This window comes from Marmota flaviventris, chromosome 18 (assembly GCF_047511675.1).
Source record: "Marmota flaviventris isolate mMarFla1 chromosome 18, mMarFla1.hap1, whole genome shotgun sequence".
NCBI classification, from domain to species: domain Eukaryota; kingdom Metazoa; phylum Chordata; class Mammalia; order Rodentia; family Sciuridae; genus Marmota; species Marmota flaviventris.
This window is the reverse complement of record NC_092515.1, coordinates 34,115,079-34,138,289: the sequence shown is the minus strand read 5'-3', so window position 1 is coordinate 34,138,289 and position 23,211 is coordinate 34,115,079. Positions and strand designations below refer to the sequence as shown.

At 34.3% G+C, this 23,211-nt stretch overlaps 1 protein-coding gene across 3 annotated transcripts in view; it reads left to right on the top strand.

The window, feature by feature from the left end:
• The window catches only part of Rpgrip1l (RPGRIP1 like), a 101,557-nt gene that overhangs the window by 48,515 nt on the left and 29,831 nt on the right, over positions 1–23,211 (top strand). For 2 of the 3 annotated variants that reach the window (XM_071604436.1, XM_027938964.2), the window contains exons 17-22: positions 1,491–1,869; positions 2,956–3,143; positions 3,287–3,367; positions 11,933–12,040; positions 12,842–13,007; positions 15,289–15,362. In XM_071604436.1, coding sequence (XP_071460537.1) covers positions 1,491–1,869; positions 2,956–3,143; positions 3,287–3,367; positions 11,933–12,040; positions 12,842–13,007; positions 15,289–15,362 — 996 coding nt within the window. The remainder of the gene's footprint in view (positions 1–1,490; positions 1,870–2,955; positions 3,144–3,286; positions 3,368–11,932; positions 12,041–12,841; positions 13,008–15,288; positions 15,363–23,211) is intronic. The other variant, XM_071604435.1, reaches the window with a different exon arrangement.

Genomic DNA, 23,211 nt, shown 5'->3' with positions numbered 1-23,211 from the left:
GACTCATGATGCTTAAAACATGTAAAATTGGGAGTAATTGGCAGCCATTTTCTACCATTATAGTCAGCAAAGGGGGAAAAAATGGATCCAAGGAGAAAGAACAATTAGCAAGTATTATGAGAAAAATAGAGACCAAAGAGAAAGTAAATTTTAGTAGTATACTAGTCCTACTACCTTCCTAAGGTCCAGCCACATTTCTGCTGTATAGTTCCATGAAATGTCCTTATAACCTTCCTCTGTGTGGTATTTCTGCTCAATGGATTGGTTTCTGTGACTTTCACTTAAAGAACCATTACTAACATAACTTGAGAAAGAATAGCACTTGCTTCCCAGAGATCATCTTTCTGGCTAATATTCTTCATAATACACTTTGGGAAATGCCGAAAGAAATGGGAATTAGAAACAAGGAAACCGGATTATTTGTTTGATTTTTGTATTTTAAAGGTTTTTAGACTCCCAGATTCTGGCTTTCATTTACTGGTGGAATTTTAGCTTTTATGGATGGATTTGAGGATGTCAGTGCAGGGGGTACTTTTAAAAATCATTCCACTCAGCCTTCCATAACTGAGTGCAGACTAGCCTGGGAACACAGAATTGTGATTTCCTTTCTCAGGTTTCTCCACTCCAACCCACCAGATATCTCTACCAAGAAGATTTTGACTCTGACTCTATTTGGCCTTCTCCAATTAAGTCTCCTAGTTAGGGGTCTCATCTATTCAATCCAGACTCAGAAATACAGAGGAGTTCCTCGTGGAAAGGAGAGAATTCTCCAACACTAAACTAAACAAGGACACTGAAACACTAGCATTTTCTTTGTCCTATATATATCAATTATGGAAGATTTACTGTTTAGTGCAGTTATTTTCCAAAATACTTGTGTGGTGGCCCTCTTAGTAGAATTTCCATAAGGAACCATAGAGTAGTTCCCAGCTCTGCCTGATAACTTCTGCTGCTCATCTCTCTTCCAAAATGTCCTCCCAAACCTTGCTTTTTAGCCCTCCCATATTTTTCTTGTTCTTATTGAGGTTGGACTTTGATACACTGGCTAATCTTGGCCTCATATATCTGCTTCTTCAAACCCCAATGGTTCAGGATGAGGGCCAACCCCAAATATAACAGAATTATCACTGTGGACAAGCGATGAATCTCCTCTGGTTAGGGCATTCTTCTTTAGACCTATCACTCACTGTAGTCTCTGGTTATTAAATAGAATTAATAACTCTTTTCTTGGTTGGTTTTGGCTTTAACACCAATTTCTACATACCTTCTCAATCTCCTATGTTTGTTGCTAATAGCACAGGATCATCTGTCCACATATGGTTTTAAATAAGAATCAAAGGTGGGTTTTTTTACCTTAACTGATAAATTAACTTTGAATGAAATTATGCAGCTTCTGTCCATTTACAAAATTATTTTGTTTGGGGGTTGGCAGCTGCTGTTTATCTTTTAATTGTATTATTTCTATAATATAAATATGTATGTTTTTCCAGTTAAGTCAGCAAGTACCTAAAACTGCTCAGCTCAGTTCAACAGATTCCACAGAAGGCAACTTAAATGAACTTGACATTACAATAAGATGTTGCAACAACCTGCAGTCCCGAGCTCGCCACCTGCAGCCACACCCATATGTTGTGTACAAGTTTTTTGATTTTGCAGACCATGATACAGCCATCATTCCCAGTAGCAATGATCCACAGTTTGATGATCATATGTGTTTCCCAGTGCCAATGAATATGGATTTGGATCGATACCTTAAGTCAGAGTCTCTGAGTTTTTATGTGTTTGATGATAGTGATACCCAGGAGAATATTTACATAGGAAAAGTCAATGTGCCTTTGATTTCATTGGCACATGACAGGTGTATCTCAGGTAAGCCTGTGTTCTTGATTCTACAAAATTGTAAAAGCAAACTTAAATTGTACCTCAGTGTTATGGATGTGATTTGTTTATAACTAATTTTCCTAACCTTCTCAGAATCCTTAAACTTTGGGCCATTTTTTTTTTAGTTATTTACTGAGCAATTGCTGTAAGAATTATAATATGCATCATATCATACTCTACTTAAAATTAACACTAACCTAATTCCATTAAAATATAGAAAGACTAATACAATTTCATTCTCACTATGTGTTCATTCTCACATTTCTGCTATTCTTGACATATATATATATAGTATACCTGTATATGTTATAAACCTCTGTAGGTACCATGTAGCAGAAGGAGGAGAGAAGACGCTAAGAGCAGTCCCACAGACTCTTACTGTTTTGAATGTTTTTCAGTAAATGCTGCTCAATTTGTTGCATATTGATTTGCAATAATATAACAACTTCCGGTAAAATATATTTAAAATTGGGCTGGGGCTATAGCTCACTTGGTGGAGTGCCTACCTAGCATGTGTGGGATGCTGGGTTCAATTCTCAACACCACATAAAAATGAAATGAAGGTATTGTGTCCATCTACAATAAAAAATATTTTTAAAATACATATATTTTAAAATTATAACAATTTATAGTAATGTAAAGATTTCTTTACATACATAAACTGTTTGAAATTTTAAAATTTTAATATGTTTTTCATTAGACACAAGTCTCTTACAAGCATTTTCAAGTCAAAATGAAAATCAGTACTTGAAATACAACCAGATATGTCTTAGAAGAAGGCTAGGAATTCTGAATAATCCTGAATTTAATTTCAGGGAATTAAAATAGTTATAAATTAATTTCCCATTGTTAAGTCAGTATTATCTTTGAGGCCTTAATTTCTGTAAGAAGTCAGTTTGAGAAACGAACTTATCATAATTCCTCTTTATTTTATTCTCAATGACATTTGAGTTGTAAGTAAAAAATGCTAAAAAAAATTTTTTTTAAATAGAGGGTGGTTCTTTGTTTCTCTTTAATTCATATGTAAATAAAATTTCACTCTTACTAATTAAAAATATTTTTGTAATTTGACAGGACTATTTGAGTTAATAGATCATCAAAAGAATCCTGCGGGCACTATCCATGTTATATTAAAATGGAAATTTGCTTATCTTCCACCAAGTGGATCGATAACTACTGAAGTTGAAGGAAATTTCATACACAGAGAACCAGAAGTTGTTCAGGCACTACCTTCAACATCCTCTGTTAGCACATCAGTTGCAGTGAGTAGCTATAACTTCAAATTTTCTTTCAAACATAAAATTTGAATACAAACTTAATAGCCAAATACCTCTGCCAAAGAAAAAATTGTTGAAACTTTATCTACTATTCACCATACTCATCCTGACATATTGGTTTATCTTAGGTACCAATACCTAAACCTAGACGTTTAACACCTGTAGAGAAGAAAGTGTCTTTTGTGGATATCATGCCACATAGGGATTCTGTAAGTAGTAAATACTCAAAATATGGATTTGTTTTTTTTCTGTAATAAATATTTGAAATAACAAATAGAGATATACTATGACTTACTTGATTTAAATGGGAACAAGTGAATGAAGTACATCTTTTCCCTTTAAAATGACCGCTTTTTTGTTTGGCACTATATAGAAGTGTTAACCATTCATATTCCTTGATCTAAGCCCCTCTCCTGGCTCCATGTCTCTCTGCAGCTACTGTCCCAGTCCTCTGTTCCCACTTACAAAAAAAGTTGTCTAATTCTGCTTCCTTACCTCGTACTGTTTCTTAAACATACTCTAGGAAAATTAATTTTAACTGTCTTAGTAAGGTCACAGTGACTTTTTTTGCAGGGGGTGGACTTATTCAGTTATGTTTTTATTCTGATGGACTTGGCATTCTAAGTGTCAGTTATTTTCTCTTTTTTTACTTTATTTTTTTTAAATTGGTGTGTTATAATTATATAGTAGTGGGATTCATGTGTCATATTCATTAAAGCTCATAACATAATTTTCTCAATCTCCTTTCTTAGTACCTTCCCTTTACCCCCCCCCCTCCTCCTGACCCCTTTTCTCTACTTATCTTCCTTATGTTATCATTTAATTAGTACTTATCATTATATATATATATATATATATATATATATATATATATATATATATATATATGGATTTATTGTGATATATGTGTGCATGAACATAGCATAATGTGGTAGATTTTGTTTCTCAGTACTTCCCATTCCCTCCCTTCCTCTTAATCCCCTTCCTCTAGTGTATTGGTCTCCCTTCTATTTTAATGAGGTTCCCCACTCCCTTTTTTCTCCTTCCTTTCTCCATTCTCTCCGCCACCCCCCCCCCACCCCACCCCCCGCGCCGCCCCTCTCTCTTCCAGAGATGAGAGGAAACATTTGACCTTTGACTTTCTGATTCTGGCTTATTTCACTTAGCATGATGTTCTCCAGTTTCATCTGTTTGCCAGCAAATGACATAATTTCATTCTTTATAGCTGATTAAAACTTCATCACGTATATACCACATTTTCTTTATCCATTCATCTGTTGACAGGCACATAGGTGGTTTTAAAACTTGGCTATTATAAATTGCACTGCTATAAACAGTGGTATGCATGTATCACTATAGTATGCTGATTTTAGTTCTTTTGGATAAATACCAATGTGTGGAATAAGTGGATCATATGCTGATCCCGTTCATAGTCTTTTTTTTTTTCCATTGTAGATGGACATGGTACCTTTGATTTTTATTTTTACATGGTACTGAGGATCAAACCTAGTGCCTCACACATACTAGGCAAGTGCTCTACCACTGAGCTACAACCCCAGCCCCCCATTCCTGGTCTTTTAATGAATCTCCATACTACATTCCAAAGTAGTCGTTCTAATTTGCAATACCACTAACAATGTAAAAGTGTACCTTTTCCTCTAAAGGCTCACCAGCATTTATTGTTATTTGTATTCTCGATGAATGGCATTCTAACTGAAATGCAATGAAATCTCAGTATAGTTTTGATTTTCATTTCCCTGATTACTATGGATGTTAAAACATTTTTCATATATTTATTGCCCATTTCTATTTCTTCTGAGAAATATCTGTTTAGTTGTTTGTTATTTGATTGGGTTATGTTTTTTCCGTATAAGTTTTTAGAGTTCTTTATGTACTCTGGATATTAATCCCCTATTGGAAGAGTAGATGGCAAAGATTTTCTCCCATTCTATAGGCTCTGTCTTCTTGATCTTGTTTCCTTTGCTGTGCAGAAGCAAATTTGATGTCATCCCACTTTGATTCTTGGTTTTATTTCTTGAACCTAAGAATCGTATTAAGGAAGTTGGTGCCTGCACCAGTATGTTGCAGTTTTGATTCTGTGTTTTCTTCTAACAACAACAGTGTTTCTGGTCTAATTCCTAGGTTTTTGATCCACTTTGAGTTGATTTTTGTTCAGGGAGACAGAGATAGATCTATTTTCATTCTATATCTGTGTATCCAGTTTTCCCAGCACCATTTGTTTAAAAGGCTGTGTTTTCTCCAACTTTTTTTTTTTTTTTGGCATCTTTATCCTTTGACAAAGATGACAGTATCTATGTGAATCTGTCTCTGTCTTCCATTATTTTCCATTAGTCTTTATGTCTGTTTTTATGCCAACACCATGCTGTTTTTGTTATTTTACCTCTGTAGTATAATTTGAGATCAGGTGTTATGGTGCCTTTGGCATTGCTCTTATTGTTGGTATTGCTTTGGCTTATCCTGGGTCTTTTATTGTTCCATATGAATTTTAGGACGTTTTTCTAGTTCTGTGAAGAACGTCATTGTTATTTTGATGGGTATCACATTGAATCTGTAAATAACTTTTGGTAATATGGCTTATTTATTCTTCCAATAACATGATATGTCTTTCCATCTTCTGAGGTCATCCTCATCTTCTTAATGCGCTACTATTTTTTTTTATTGTAGAGGTCTTTTACCTTCCTAGTTAGCTTTATTCCCCAGGTTGTGGTGTTGTAGTTTTTTTGTCTGTTTAAGGCTACTGAGAATTGAATTGTTTCCCTGATTTCTTTCTGAACAGATTCATTATTAGAGTATAGGAAAGCTATAATTTTTATATGATGACATTGTAATCTGCTGCTTTGCTAAGTTTGTCAGTTCAAGAAGTCTTGTGGATTTTTTGAGGTCCTCTAAGTACATGATCATATTGTTAGCAAACAGAGGTAGTTTGATTTCTTCCTTTCCTGTATATCCTTTTAATTTCATTCTCTTGCCTGATTGCTCTGGCTCGAGTTTCAAGAACTATTATTGAATAGGAGTGGTGAGACTGGATATTTTTGTCTCATTCTGTATTCTAGAGGAAATGCTTTCAGTTTTTCTCCATCTAATCTGATGTTGGTTTGAGTTTTATAGTGTTTATGATGTTGAGTTAAGTTCTTCAGTCCCTAGTTTCTTCAGTGTTTTAACATGAATGGGTGCTGGATTTTGTCAAAGGCTTTTTCTGCATCTATTGAGATGTGAGTTTTGTCCTTAATTTTATCCATTTGATGAATTAACATTTATTGATTTGTATATGCTGAAACAACCTTGTTTCCCTGAGATGACTCCAACTTGATCATGGTGTATAATCTTCTTAATGTATTCTTAAATGAAGATTGCTAATATTTTTGTAAAAAATTTTTCCATCTATGTTCTTCAGGGATATTGGTCTAGTGTTCTTTCATTGATGTATCAAAGTGATACTGTATTCACAGCATGAACTTTGGAGTGTTCCCTCCCTCTCTATTTTATGAAATAATTTGAGAAAGATTGGCATTAGCTCTTCTTTAAAGGTCTGATAGAACTCAGATGAGAATCCATCTGATCCCTGACTTTTCTTAGTTGCAAGATTTTTTTGGCTTTTTGTTTGTTTGTTTGTTTGTTTTTTAAAGTTGTAGTTGGCCACAATTTATTTATTTATTTGTGGTGCTGAGGATCAATCCAGGGCTTCACACATGCTAAGTGAGCACTCCACCACTGAGCCATAACCCCAGCCCCGAGATTTTTTTTTTTTTGTTACCTCTTAGTCTTTTTAGGTTTTCTGTATCCTTTTGGTTCAATTTCAGTAGATCTTATATGTCTAGAAATTTTTCAATGCCTTCTAAATTTTTCAAATTATTGGAATATTAGTGTTATGGTTTATATATGAGATGTCCCCTGAAGGCTCATGTGCAAGACTAAGCAAGAATTTTCAGAGATGAAATGATTATGAGAGGTATAACATAATCAGTGGATTAATCCACTGATAGGGATCAACTGGGCAGTAACTATAGGCAAGTAGAGTGTAGCAAGAGGAAGCAGGTCACTGGGGGTATGTCTTTGGGGTTCATATTTTGTCCTTGGTGGATAGAACTATTTTCTCTGTTTCCTGGATGCCCTGTTCTGTGCTTCTATCCTCCACCACATCCTTCTAGCATGATTTTCTGCCTCACCTTGGCCCTAGAGCTGTGAAGTCAGCTGATCATGAACTGAATCTCTGAAACCACGAGCCAAAATAAACTTTTCCTCCTAAGAATTGTTCTTGTCAGATGTTTTCATTACAGCAACAAAAAAATGAATAAAACATAAGTTTTCAAATTAGTCCCTACTGTTTGCTGGATTTCAGCAACATGTATGATGATTATGTCTTTTTTCATCTCTAATTTTATTAAGTTGGGTCTTCTCTCTTTTTGTATTAGTTTTCTGTAAGGGTTTATCAACCTTGTATATATATTCAAAGAACCAGCTCTTTGTTACTTTGATCATTTGTATTATTTAATGTTTATTTCGTTAATTTCAGCTCTAATATTAAGTATTACCTGTCTTCTACTGGTTTTCAGATTGGTTTATTTCTTTTCTAGGACCTTAAGAATGTAATATTAGATGGTTTGTTTTGGGATCTTTTGTTTTTCTCATGTAGACACTTAATGCTATAAACTTTCCTCTTAGAACCACCTTCATACCATCCCAAAGATTTTGGTATATTGTATCAATATTCTCATTTGATTCTAGAAATTTTTTTGTTTCTCTTTTTTTTCTCTTATTCTTTTCTCATTCTAAAGATTATTATTTAATCTTCGTGTGTTTATGTGGTTTCTATAGTATTGCTTGTTGTTGATTTCTAATTTCATTCCAATATGTTAAATGTTAGGCATTATATCACTTTTTTATGTGCTAAAGCGTTGTTTTGTGACTCAAACTATAGTCTGTTTTGGAGAAGATTCCATGAGCTTCTAAGAAAGTAAATTCAGCTCTTGGATGAAATATTTTATAGATATCTTTTAGGTCGATTTGCTCTATGTTATTATTTAAGAAAGAAGTACCTTTATTGATTTTATGTCTAAATTACCTGTCTGTGGGTGAGAATGGTGTTTTGAAATCACCCAGTATTATTATATTGGGGTCTATCTGAGACTTAATGTCAAGAGTGTTTATTTAATAACCCAATAAATAAATGGGGAGATGAATTAAACAGATACTTCTCACACAAAGAAATACAAATGGCCAACAAATATATGAAAAATACGTCCAACACTATTAGCATTTAGGGAAATGCATTCAAACCACACTGATTTAATGCAATTTCTATTAAAATCCCAATAATATTCTTCATAGAAATGGAAAAAGCAATCATGAAATTTATCTGGAAAAATAAGAGGCCCAGAATAGCCAAAGGAGACCTTAGCAAGAATAGTAATGCAGGAGGCATCACAATACCGGATCTTAAATTATACTAAAGCTATAGTAACAAAAGCAGCATGGCATTGGCACCAAAACAGACATGAGGACCAATGGAACAGAATAAAAGACACAGAGACACACAACCACATAAATACAGTTATCCCATCTTAGACAAAGGTACCATAAACATACATTGGAGAAAAGATAACTTCTTCAACAACTGATGCTGGGAAAACTGGAAATCCATATGTAGCCAAATGAAATTGAGCCTCTCTCTCTCTCACCTTGTACAAAACTCAACTCAAAGTAGATCAAGGAGCTAGGCATTAGACTAGAGATCCTGCACTTATTAGAAGAAAAAGTAGGCCCAAGTCTCCATCATGTCACTTTAGGAACTGACTTTCTCAATGAAACTCCTAAAGTACAAGAAGTAAAATTGAGAATCAATAAATGAGATGGTGTCAAACTGAAAAGCTTCTTCACAGCAAAGAAAACAATCAAGAATGTGAACAGAGATCCTATAGAATGGGAGAAAATCTTTGCTACCTGTATTTCAGATAGAGCATTAATCTCCAGGTTATACAAAGAACTCAGAAAACTTAACACCAAAAAAACCCCAAATAACCCAATCAATAAATGGGCAAAGGAACTGAACAAGCACTTCACACAAGAAGAAATACAAATGGTTATAAAATATATAGAAACAATGTTCAACATCTCTAGCAATTAGAGAAATACAAATTAAAACTACATTGACAAGATAGAGGACACAGAGACAACCCTACATAAATATGGTTATATCATACTAGACAAAAATGCCAAAAACATTCACTAGAGAAAAGATAGCCTATTCAACAAATGGTGCTGGCAAAACTAGAAATCCATATGTAGCAAAATGAAATCAAACTTATGTCTCTCACGCTGCACAAAAGTCAACTCAAAGTGGATCAAAGAGCTCAGACTCTAAAACCCAGGAGGGTATGAAATGAGATGATCCAAATTCTGAAAGAAAACAACTGCCAGCCAAGATTATTATATCCAGTAAAATAAACAAAGTAAAAATGAAAACTTTTCAAGATAAGGATAAAAGAAATAATGGTTACTAAGCCAGCACTACAAAAAACACTTAAATACTACCCACAGAAGACCTCAAAAAGCAAACCCCAGAACTCTAAATGGGTGAATCTCACTGGAAGAACAGTTAAACAAATGAAAATTAAGACTGAATTAAATACCACTACCATATACATCCATAAGAATGGGACTCTAACTAGAATAATGAATTCTGCTGTCATGTATAACCAAAAGAACCAATTAAAAAGAGTAAATTAAAAATGTGAAACAAATCAAAATGTCAGGAAATAAAAATCTTTCCATAATAATTCTAAATGTAAATGGTCTCTATTCTCCAATTAAAAGACACAGACTTGCTTAGTGGGTTAAAAAGTCAAAGTACAACTATATACTATGTTTTTGAACTATATGCTATATGAAATAAATCCTTAATGTTCATTGGACTCATTTAATCCTCACAGTAACCCCATGTACTTCATACTAGAATTATTCCTATTTAAAGATGTAGAAAGTAATTTTTTTTTGCTTTTATTTTTTTATTAATTTTTTTTAATTTGTTCTTTTTAGAAATACATGCATTAGAGTATATTTTGACATACATGACTTATTCTAATTAGAACCCCATTCTTGTGGTTGTACGTGATGTAGAGTTATACTGGTCATATATTCATATATAAGAAACTTATATCTAGTTCATTTTACTGTTTTGTGGAAAGTAATATTTAGAGATGCTAAGAAAACTTGCTCATGGTTAAAGTAGTAAAGCTGGTGTTTGAATATAGGTAGCCTGATTCCTAAGTAAATGACCATAAAAATTAAAAAGACATCTAGAGAGAGATGTTTGTTGCAATATTAGTCATAATATCTAAAAATCATGAAATAGTTAAGTCCAACAGTAGTGAAATAGTTCATTAAACCATGATACACTTATCAATATAGGTGTTATTTTAAATTATATTTTCCCAAAGTTTCATAATAGGAGAAAATTGTTATATTAATTTTTAAAATGTTAACAGAATATATTGTGTTTATAACACAAATCACCATATAAATAAAAATTTTAATTACATAAAAATTATAAATAGTTGGGCACAGTGAAACATGTGTGCCTGTAATCCCAGCGTCTTGGAAAGCTGAGCCAGGATTGCAAATTGGAGGCCAATCTGGGCAGTTTGTAGGACCCTGTCTCAAAATAAAAACTGAAAACGGCTGGAGATGTATCTCAGTTATAAATCACCTCTGGGTTTGAATCCCAGTACCACAAAACAAAACAATAATAATAATAATTTAGTTATAAAGTAATAAAAATCTAACACATTATTAAAAATATTACTATTGAGTAGTAGGAATATAGATTTGTATTCATTTATTTCTTTTATATATTATTTATCTTTTACACATTCTTTATTGGGCAAGTTTAATTTTAAAATAGTAAAAATTATAAATTACATTTTAAAAATCAACAAAATTTTGAAATGCTGGAATAATAGTTAACTGTAAGTTGATATTTAGCATAATAAAAAAATAATACTGATTGTAGGAAATATAACTATTTTACTATATATAACTTTCTAAGTTGTACAAGTAATATATAATCATCATAGAAATATTAGAAAATATAAATAAGAAAATAAACAATAAAAATAAAATTAGGCCTGGTGTGGTATCACATGCCTGTAATTCCAGCGGCTCAGGAGGCTCCGGAGAATCACAAGTTCAAAGCCAGCCTAAGCAACTTAGTGAGGCCCTAAGCAACTCATCAAGACCCTGTCTCTAAATAAAATATTTTTAAAAAGACTGGGGATGTGGCTCAGTGGTAAAGTACCCCTGGGTTCAATCCCTGGTACCAAAAAACAAAATTAAATAAAATTACATTTCTACAAACCTACAACTCAATTTTGGTGAATTTTCTTCCATATTTGCAAATGCAAATGTCCAACAGTGCCCTATTGTCAGACATTTGCATTGCTATACTTGTATTAAATCCTATGTACATATACTTTAAAGAATTTCCATTTGGGGATGAAGCTCATTGCTAGAGCACATGTTTAGCATACGTGAGGCCCCGAGTTCAGTCCCCAGCACCACAAAACAAAAACAAAAAGTGTATTCATCAGTTTATTGAAGTACACTAAAGTAATTAAATTTATTGTCACATGGGTGACTATTTTATTTCTTGTTAGTTTTTATTTGTATATATACACACATTCATTTATATGTATATATATATATATTTGTAAAAGTCTTAGAATAATAATATACATTCATTCATGTTTTCACATTAGTGCAAGGAGACTTCGCCTCCTCCTGAAGATATGAAGGAAATTTCACCAGAAGTGGATCATACAGCAAAAATAGAAATTAATACAACAACTATTTCAAATATTCCCAAGGTATGCAATTATATTAAAAATATTTTGAAAGGTTTAATTTGATTCTTGAAGGCTTTGTCTTAGTATTGATGTGGTTTGAGAAATGATAATATTTATCCTATTTTTGTATGAGAATTCCTTGCATTAAAAACATTAAAAATATGACAAGTACAATTATTAATTATGTTAAATTTGACAGCTGCAATTATACTGGTAGTGGCAGACAACAAATAGATTATGTGAATTCAAGTCTTAATAATTTTTTAAATTATTTTTAATTAATTTTTAAAAATCAAAACTAACTATCCATTTTGAGATAAATGCATTTTAGTATATATTAAGGTTTTCATTTATATGCATATTTTTATTTCATTTTTCATTTTCTATGTAATTTTTCATTTTATAATGAGTGTTTCACATATATATTGCATATCTGTATATTTCTCAAATTTACATGCTTTATCATTCAGATGCTTCAGCAAGCATACTATAAGGGTTGGAGTTGTAGCTCAGTGGTAGAGCTTAGTATGTGCGAGGCCCTGGGTTTGATCCTCAGCACCACATAAAAATAAATAAATAAAATAAAGGTAATGTGTCCAACTACAACTAAAAAAACAAATGTAAAGGACTGGGGCTGTAGCTCAGTGGCAAAGCGCTTGCCTAGCATGCATGAGGTACTGGGTTCGATCCTCAGCACCACATAAAAATTAACAAATAAAGGCATTCTGTTCATCTACAACTACAATTTTTTATGTTAAAAAGAAGAATACTATAAAATGTGATCTAAGCAATAATAAATATAGGAGTGTGCTTTTCTTTCAGCAGGTTTCTCAGGAAGGCAATATAGCTAAGGTAAAAGAGAATACTGAGAAAATCCAGCAAGAAAAAGATGATGATGTATCTTTACTCTCTGAGGGTCAACTTGCAGAACAAAGCTTGGCTTCTTCTGAGGATGAAACAGAAATAACAGAAGAATTGGAACCAGAAGGTGACTTTCTTTTCTAAAATCCCATTATTTGCTTTACTCTTTATTTTGTTTCATCTGTTAGCATATGCATCATAAAACATCATCTAATAGCAAGATCTACCTCATCATATCCATTTCTTGACAGAAACTATGGGTTATAGTTCATTAATCTGCTTAGCTATTGTTAGCTATAATTTTGTATCTCTTCTAAGTCAGCGTGGATCTCCATAATAGAATAGAAATGTCATTACTGACCTGTTTATGTTTTAAACAGTTTCATATTCTCTTTGGGGGTCAGTATTATCAGTTGGATTACTCTACCGTCTTGACCTTTTAAAAATCAAAACTAAGAATCCTGACCAGAGATCAACAAATATATGAGAAAATGTTCATCATCTTCAGCAATTAGAGAAATGTAAATCAAAACTACGCTAAGATTTTATCTCGCCTCAGTCTGAATGGCAGTTATCAAGAATATAAACAGCAATAAACGTTGGCAAGGATGTGGGGGGGAGGGTACACTCATATGTTGCTGGTGGGAATGCAAATTGGTGCAACCATTATGGAAAGCAGAATGAAGATTCCTCCTAAAACTTGGAATGGAACCACCATTGACCCATCTATCCCACTTATTGGTTTATACCCAAAGGACTTCAAATCAGCATATTATAGTGATGGAGCCACATCAGTGTTTATAGTAGCCCAATTCCCAATAGCTAAACTATGGATCCAACCTAGGTGCCTTTCAACAGATGAATGGATTTAAAAAATGGATTTAAAAAATTATATATATATATATATATATATATATATATATATATATATATATACACACACACACACACACACACACATACATATATGGTGGAATATTACTCAGCCTTAAAGAAGAATGAAATTATGGCATTTGCTGGTAAGTGGATAGAGTTAGAGAATATCATGCTAAGAAAAATAAGCCAATCCCAAAAAAGTAAAGGCCAAATATTTTCTCTAATATGCAGATGCTAATTTACAATTGGAGGGGGGCCACTAGGGAAGAATAGAGTTACTTTAGATTAGGTAGAGAGGGTTGAAGGGAGGGGAGGGGATATGCGGATAGGAAGGATATAGACTGAATCAGACATTATTACCCTGTGTACATATATAACTATATGATAGGTGGGATTCTACACCATGTATAACCAAAGAATGAGAAATTATACTCCATTATATACGATGAATCAAAGTACATTCTACTGTCATGCATAACTAATTAAAACAAATTTTAATTAATTAAAGTATTTAAAAAAGAATCCTGACCAGTAAAAGACAACTTACTGAATGGTTTCATTTATTTAAAAGCCTAGAAAAGCAAACATAGTGATAGAAAGCAGGTTAGTGCCAGGCGCAGTGATTAATGCCCATAATCCCAGGCAGCTTGGGAGGCTGAGGCAGGAGCATCTCGAGTTCAAAGCCAGCCTCAATAACAGCAAGGCACTAAGCAACTCAGTGAGACCCTGTCTCTAAATAAAATACAAAAGAGGGCTGATGAGGCTGGGTTTGTGGCTCAGCGGTAGAGCACTCGCCTGCACATGCAGGACCCTGGGTTCGATCCTCAGCACCACATAAAAGTAAATAAGTGAAATAAAGGTATCCAACTACAACTAAAAAAGAAATATGGCTAGGAATGTGGCTATGTGGCCAAGTGCCCCTGAGTTCAATCCCCATTACCTCCCCCAACAAAAAAAGAAAGAAGGTTAGTGGGCTGAAGAAGAATGAACCAGAACATGGAGCAGCAGAGAAGAGATTACAGAGGGGTCTGAGGAAACTTTGGGGATTATTGGATATGTTCACTTTCTTAATTGTGGTGATGGTGTCACAAAATTAAACATATCCCATTTCAGGTTTTTCTTTTTAAATGTGTATAGTTTATTATATGTCACTTTTACCTTAGTAAGCAGTCGAAGTTTTAAAACTCTTAAACAGCAAGGATAACATTGATTTTTACACAATATTACTGGTTAGATTTTTAGAAAACATCTGTTATGCTTCTATCTAAATTTTGTTTAATTTTATACTACAACAAACTACATATTTATTTTTATTTCCTTTGTATTTTACCAAAATTTACCTTGGAATTTCTGTTCATTCTTTTTTCTAAAATGTAATGTATGTGTAAACATATTTGCTGCTAAAAAGGATCTAGAAATAATTGTCATATTGTTCTTTTAAGTTTATCATGTGTGCTTGTTTCTATTTCACAAGGTATAAATAAAAATGGTTTAACTTGGGTAAACATATGTACCTTTTTATTTTTTAACAGATGAAGAGGATAGATCAGATTCTGACAGTGATGATTGTATTATTCCAAGTCCTATCTCCAATAATATCAAACAGGTTAGTAGCTTGATGCCAACTAGAGATGTTCTGAAATAAGGCTGCCTTTGTTCATAGTATATCCTTCTTCATGATGAAGATCTTTTATTGTTGTTGTTATTATTGTTGTTGTTGTTCAGGTACTGGGGATTGAACCCAGGGGTACTTAACCATCGAGCCACAATCACCAACCTTGTTTTTTTATTTTTTTATTTGAGACAGGGCCTTGCTGAGGCTGGCTTTGAAATTGGCAATCCTCCTGCCTCAGCCTTCCAAGTTGCTGGGATTACAGGTGTATGCCAGTTCACCTGGCATAAATGAAAATCTTACAGAAAAATATTTCTGGAAAATTATTAATATATCATAATCTTAATAAGTTATCATATAGTACAAATCAGTTTTATTTATGATTTCATTATATGATGGACTACAACATGAAAGCATTTTATTTTTTTACCAAGACACCTAACACCAATAAGCTTAGACAGTTACTTGCTAAAACCAGCTAACCTCCCTGACTCCTTTTCAGGAATATTCTACAAAGATATATTCACTCAGCTCTGAACTTCTGAGAATTCAAAATGTCAGATTGCATTTGAAATTATAACAGGTTGCTTATATGAATTCATAGACTATGCATATCTAAAGATGTCCCCTGATAAACTGTTAAAATTATTTCATTTCTGACAAAAAAATTAAACCATCTCAGAATGTAATTAATTTGGGGCAGGAATTGTTTGTTTTATGGCACATTGCAGAAAAGGAATGTGTAAATTAAAACTTTCTCTCAAAAGAGAATAGTATTTTAAATATATGTAGGAAGTGTATTGTCTACTGGAGTAATTTTTACTGTAGGAGGGAAGTTTTTATAAAGTAAATGTGAGTGAAGTAAAAAGCCCTAGCATTTTCTGTTCATTTACATTAATTTTCCTAAAATGATTAATTTCACTCCTTTTTTTAGAATTTCTACTTTATTGGTAAGAATTATAATATTTCTTTTAACATTTCTTTCAAACAATCTTAACTTAATATCTCTGCAAATCAAAACCATTTATAAGAACATGTTGTCACAGATGCCTCCATGAAAGAAATGTACATTGTTTGTGTATTTGAGAAGTACAGAGCATTTCATCTGTCCAAAATTTGACTATTGTTATTATCATTATTATTTATGATAGTATCATCTAACTAAGAGAAACTTGACATATGCAATCTTCATCATTTAAAACTGATAAATCAAGGAAGGAATTTTACATATGGTTGCCTGAAGACTTTTATCTATAGCACTCAGTGCAATTAAGTTTAATGTTTTTGCTTAATCACATCATAAATTTTTAAATAATTTTATGAAACCAATGAATGAAAATTCTCTACGCTCTCATTAGAACAATTTGATAATAGTGTCAGTGGGAAAATGAGTCCCTTGTACAGGATTTAGCCATAAACAGAACCCATATGAGATGATATATAGGCAGATAGGTAGGTAGGTAAGTAGACAGGTAGATATTGAAGGAGATTTATTGAAAGAATTGGCTCCTTTGATCATGGAGACTAAGAAGTGCCAGATCTGTATTCAGTAAGCAGGTGACTCAGGAGAATTAATATAGTTCCAGATTGAGTCCAAAGGTCTGAGAAACAGGAGAACCTTTGGTATAAATTCTGGTCTGAAAGCCATCAGGAACCAAAAAGAACCAGTGTTTCAGTCCAAGTCTGAAGACAGGAAAAAAAAGACCCTTGTCCCACTCAAGCAGTCATTGCAGGAGGAGTTCCCTCTTAGTCTTTTTATTCTGTTCAGGTCCAACTGATTGGAGGACACCTACCCAGATTAGAGAGGATAGTATGCTTTACTCATTCTACCAATTCAAACCTTAATCTCATCTAGAAAACCCTCCCTAACACCTGGAATACTGTTGGACCCCATGGCCCAATCAGGTTGTCAAATAAAATTAACCACTACACCATTTTACTAGAACCCTCCATTCACCATAAGCCTGCATGTTTGACTCAAACATTGCCTTCTCCTGTATCAATAGTTCTGTGAGTTTGTGCAACTTCATCAGGTTTTTTATGATTTAAGCTCCATGATTTAGCCTTTTGAACATAAAAATATGAGAAATGAGGTACTATGTCAGTCCTGGGTTCTGTGGAGACTCGTACCCAAGGACATGTTATCTTGTCAATTTACAAATGGCACTCAGACCTTTTGTTATAATTGAGTGATTCCCATGAACTTACTGCCTGCAGTTTGTGATTGCTTCTTCCCACAATAAGTAAACACAGTGTTCCATTCCTGCTTTCAGGAAGCGTCTATACTTATTGGTAAGAAGTGCTCATGAAAAGCCAAGTGGTAATTCAACAGTTAAATTACAGCTAAAAAACAGTGTCAGGAGACAGTATCAATGATTTATGTCATAGTCATATACTTGAGCTAAAGAATGCACAGTGAACTTCCAACCCATCCTTCTTATTTGCCAAATGAGTAAACTGAAATCTTGATAGAAAAAGTGACTTGCTCACAATCATTCCACTAATAAAGGATGTTTGTAGGGGGAGAACTCAGAGTGGTTTTTTTAATATATGTCATGAAGGATATGCCCATGAGCTGGCCCACTGGCCTCCTTCCCTTTCTTGTGGGCTGCATGTCTTCTTTTAATTGTTTTAGATTGCATTTCTCTGCCTCACTTATTTGTTACCCAAAGATAGTCACAAGATAAATGTGCATGCCCAGGAAAGAGACCTAATTAGCCCTACCTGGCTTCTGCATTGGCCCCGTCTTTTCAGATGTGTACTGTTCATCCAGTCACACAGTAAGAAAGAGTACCCCGCTATAACTGTGACATCTGAACATGGGAAGAAAATCAGGTGCACTTCTAATACAGGGAAGGATGCACAGTGTGTTTCGCAAGTCAAGAACGTGCTAATAGAGCAGCCCTCCTGTGGAAAGGGACAAGGAAAGGAGGCCTCCATTACAATGCAGCAGGCCAAACATTTTGGATTTTACTTTACAGTAAATACTAGGGCACAGTACAATCATTATTTTAATTTTCTAAACACTTTATTCATCATGTAAAATTAACTTTAAATATATGGGAAATTTTTGTCTAAATTATATCATCTTAGATTAGTGATGCTTAGCTGAAGGCACTTTTTCCCCCAAGAGACATTTGGCAGTATCTGGAGACATTTTTGTTTTTTACATTGGGAGAAACTGCTACTGGCATCCCAAGGGCAGAAGTCAAGGTTGCTGCTAAGCATGCATTGATGTTCAGGACCCACAACAAAGAGTCATCTGTCTCAAAGTATCAGTGGTACATAGGCTGAGAATTCCTGCCCTAGACCTACAATAGAACCATGTATGTGTTGGCAGTGTTGCTAGCCCTTCAGTGAAGTTGTACATTGCTCTTAACTAAGGAAGAACAAAGAACTATGATTCAACAAAGACTTTTTAGCAAACGAAAAACTTCCTCTAAAGTAGTCAAGTAATCCTGGGTTAGGACTGCTCTTTCTGCTTCCAAGATGGTGCCTTATTGCAAGAGAACTCTCTTCAATTTTTGCCCTTTTATGAAGGTGCTAAACCCACTTAGGCACATGGAGCTCTTGTGACTTAATCACCTCCTGAAGGCAATTAGTATTTTTCCTTTGTAGTAAACTAATGTTTTTTTTTTTTTTTCTTGTTAATTCAGGAAAAGTAATTTGTGTTACTTTGCTATAGCCTAATACAGTCTTCACTTCCTGTCCAAAATCTGACTTCCTCTAATGGTTTTAGATGCTATCTCAAAATTGTGAACATCATTTAAAGCAAGCAATTCTTCATGCCTCAGTAACCATTAATCATGTCTTATGTACTTTTAAAAATTCTGTTTTCAATTGAACGTACAGACCAGTCTTACATTAGCAGGTGAAATTTAGTGTTGTTAAATTATATACCAAATAGAATAAAAAGGTATAATCTGTAAGTATGGAAACAAAACTAAAGAAATCATTATAAAAGTGCATGCTATGGCTTAACTGATAATGTCTCCTTCAAAGTTCATGTTGAAATTTTATCCCCAGTGCCACAGTATTAAGAACTGCGGGAAGTCATTCAGTCATGAGGGCTCCATGACCACAAATGGGATTAGCACCCTTTTGAAAGGGCATGAAATTAAAGAGAGTCTCTTGCAATAAGGCACCATTTTGCAAACAGAAAGAGCAGTCCTCACCAGACACCATACCAACCATGGTGTTGGTCTTGAACTCCTCAACCTTCATGACTGTGGGGAATAAATTTTATTATTTATAAATTACCCAGTCTGTATATTCTGTGCAAATGGACTCAGATAGCCAAATACAGCATTTTTATAGATAACAACAATTTTTCTGCAAACCGTTTAATACAAAAAAAGGAACCTTCCGTTAAATATTGAAAAAGTGGTAAAAAGAATAACTGTATACCTTTATTCACATTTTATTAACCATTATACCCATATTCACATTTTGCTACATTTTTATCATTTCTGTTCTCTCATATGAGTATATGTGCATATACTTGTATTTTTGTGTGTGTGTATGTATGTGTGTGGTGCTGGGGATTGAACCCAGGGCCTTGTGCATACAAGGCAAGCACTCTACCAACTGAGCTATATCCTCAGCCCTTATATTTTTATTTTTAAACACATTCTTATGTACATAATTGTTATGAACCATTTGATAATTGCAGAAATCATGCTCCTTTATCTCTAAATACTACAGAACAATAATAAAGATTGTTATATAATTCTGCAGATATAGGGTGGGAAGAACTCTATTTCTCCTGCTAAACCCTCAGAACAATATGCTAACAACATTTCTATGACTAGCTGTTTGTGGGGTTTTCCTCCATACACCAAGGAGATCACCATCTGAGTGACTTTAATCCTGACACCATCTACCTAGAGGAGGAAACTTCAGATCCTACAGGCTAAGACTCAGCCCCACAAGACTGCCCCCCACTTCTGATACCAGTCTCACCTCCACCTTGTTTGGCCTGTGCTTCTGACCAAATGACCATAAATCAGGATTCCCACAACTCTCTTCTTATTTTCAATTAATTTGCTAGAATGGCTCATAGAACTCAAGGAAACCCTTATCTCTTTACTGGCTTATTCTAAAGCATATTACAAAGGACATAGATGAAGAGAGACATAGTGCAATGTATGTGAGAAGGAACCAGAGCTTCCATGCCCTCTGGCTGTGCACCCTCCAGGAACCTCCTCCTACCTCAGAGCTCTCCAGTCCCATTCTTTTTGGGTTTCATGGAGGCTTCATGGTATAGGTATTATGATTATATCATTGGCCATTGATGACCAACTTAGCCTTCAGCCCCTCTCCCCTGTCTTCAAGTTAGGAGAGACAGGGCTAAGAGTCTTCTGGTAACCAGTTCCCAGGCACCAGTCATTTTATTAGTATGCAAAAGACACTCTAATCACTCCAGAGGTTCCAAGGACTTTTTTAAAATATTTTTTTTAGTTGTCAATGGACCTTTATTTTATTTATTTATATTCAGTGCTAAGAATCAAACCCAGTGCTCACACATGCTAGACAAGCACTCAACCACTGAGCTACAACCCCAGCCCTCCAAGGATTTTAAGTATCACATGTCAGGATGCTGGACAAAGACAAAATATTTATTTCACAATAAAACACTAATCTATAGTTCTCATTAAAACTTTGCCAGTTGTTCCTATAGTATCATTTATAGCATTTTATTAATCTGGTCCAAGATCCAATCCAAAGTACATATTGCACTTTCTTTTTATGTCTCTTTGGCCTGCATTAATTTGTAATGGTTCCTCAGCATTTGTTTTGGTCTTTTATAACCCTAACTTTTTTTTTTTTAAGACTACAGTCCATTTATATTGTAGAATATCCTTCAATTTGATTTTGTCTAGTATTTCCTCAAGATCAGATTCTGGTTATACATTTTGTTGGGAATTCTGTAAAAACAGTGCTGTGTCCTTTACAGTGCATCTGCTCAGGGGTAATCAGGTGTCATTTTGTTCAGTTTTGATGTCATTAACTTTAGTTGAAGTATTGTACTGCACATCCTTTTTTAAGCTTAAAAATACTTGTGGTTTATTCGTGTTTTTGTTGTTTCTTCTTTAGGAACTGTGTCAGATAGAAAGCTCAGGACAGTGATACATAACCGTCATGAGAAGAAAGGCATGTTAGAAACCTTTCTATTAGTGTAACAAAATACCTGAAATAAGCAGCTTATAGAGAGAAAGGTTTATTTTGGCTCACAGTTTTAGAGGTTTCAGTCCCTCGTCAGTTGGCCACATTGCTTTGGGACGTGTGACAAGGCAACATGTCATGGCAGCAGTGCAGGGCAAAGGAAACCTGTTCAATTGATTGCCAGAGATGAAAGAAGAGGGGCCAGGATCCCAGTAGCCTCCTCAAATCAGTTCATCATTCATTAGCAGCTACTGTGTATTAGGCAGACATAAACGAAGCAGCCCCTTCCCTTTATAAAGGAATTCACAGTCTGTGGAGGACAAAGTTATAGTCAACCATCCAGATCCACAGATTCTGCTCGTCTATGGGTTCAACCAACCTGAAATCAAAGTTTTTTTGGGGGGAAATGTATCTGTACTGAAGATTTACAAGTTTTTTCTCATCAGTATTCCTTAAATACACTAATAATATTTACATAGCACTTACATTGTGTTAAGTATTATAAGAAATCTAGAGGTTATTTAAAGAATTTGGGAAGACATGTTGTAGGTTATGTGCTAACAGATATACCAAATGCTATACCATTTTTTATTAGGGACTTGAGCATCTGAGGAGGGGGTGATCCTAAAACCAATATCCCAAGGATACAGAGGGGCAGCTGCATAAAGCCTGGTGATCAATGCTGGAATGGAGTGGAGGGGTGCCTAAGTCAGCCTCAGGGGCCTTGATCAAGAATGACTTTCTAGAGTTAGTACAGTTTGAGCCAGTGTTGAAGATGATTAGGAGTTAAGCAGAACTGGGAAAGGATCTATATAGGCCAAAGAAATACAAAGAATGAGAGAACCTGAAGCATGGCTTCTGCTGCGATTCGAGTGGCTTTAGCATGAGCTAAGCCTATTATGGCATTGAGGAGCCCCCAGAAGAATAGGCTGAAAAGGCGGGCACAGTCCAGGGCATTGGGGCCTCTGAATTGGCTTTTGGTTATTGTTATTTGAGATGGGGTCTCACTGTGTTGCCAAGGGTGGCCTCAAACTCCTGAACCCAAGCGGCCCTCCTACCTCGGCTTCCCAAGTAGCTGGAATATACAGGTGTGCACCACTGTGCCTGTCTTCCTCTGAGTAATTTTAAGGAATAGGGAAAAAAGATCACTCATTCATTAAAAACATATTTAATGAGCATATGCTGTGTTGCAAGCCTTGTTCTAAGGACTGGGAATACAGCAGTGTATAAGAGAAATAGGCTTTTGTTCTTATGGAATTTATGCTCTCAAAATGCATTTTAAAAGATACTGTTAATTAATGTAAATAGATTTGAGAATAAACTAGTTTAAAAGTAATAAAGAAACCCTCATCTATAATTAGTCTTTTTGAAATTTTCTCTATTCTATAATGTTCCAGAATTAAAACTAGAAGTAGTGTCCTAGATAAATATCATTTATGCCAATTACCCTATGAATTTGAATTATCTAATACACTGTGTAAGCAATTCAAGATCATTCAGTTTTCTTCATGTTACACAATTTGACAGCTCATAGTTATTATCTTACAAATTTTGATCCTTAAAAGGAATCTAACAGATTTCCCAGGACTTCCACACATTGCTTGGTTCTTTCTCTTTTCTTCATGTCTGTGATCTATAATTAATCATAGATTACTTCATTTTGCTTCATTTCATTTAC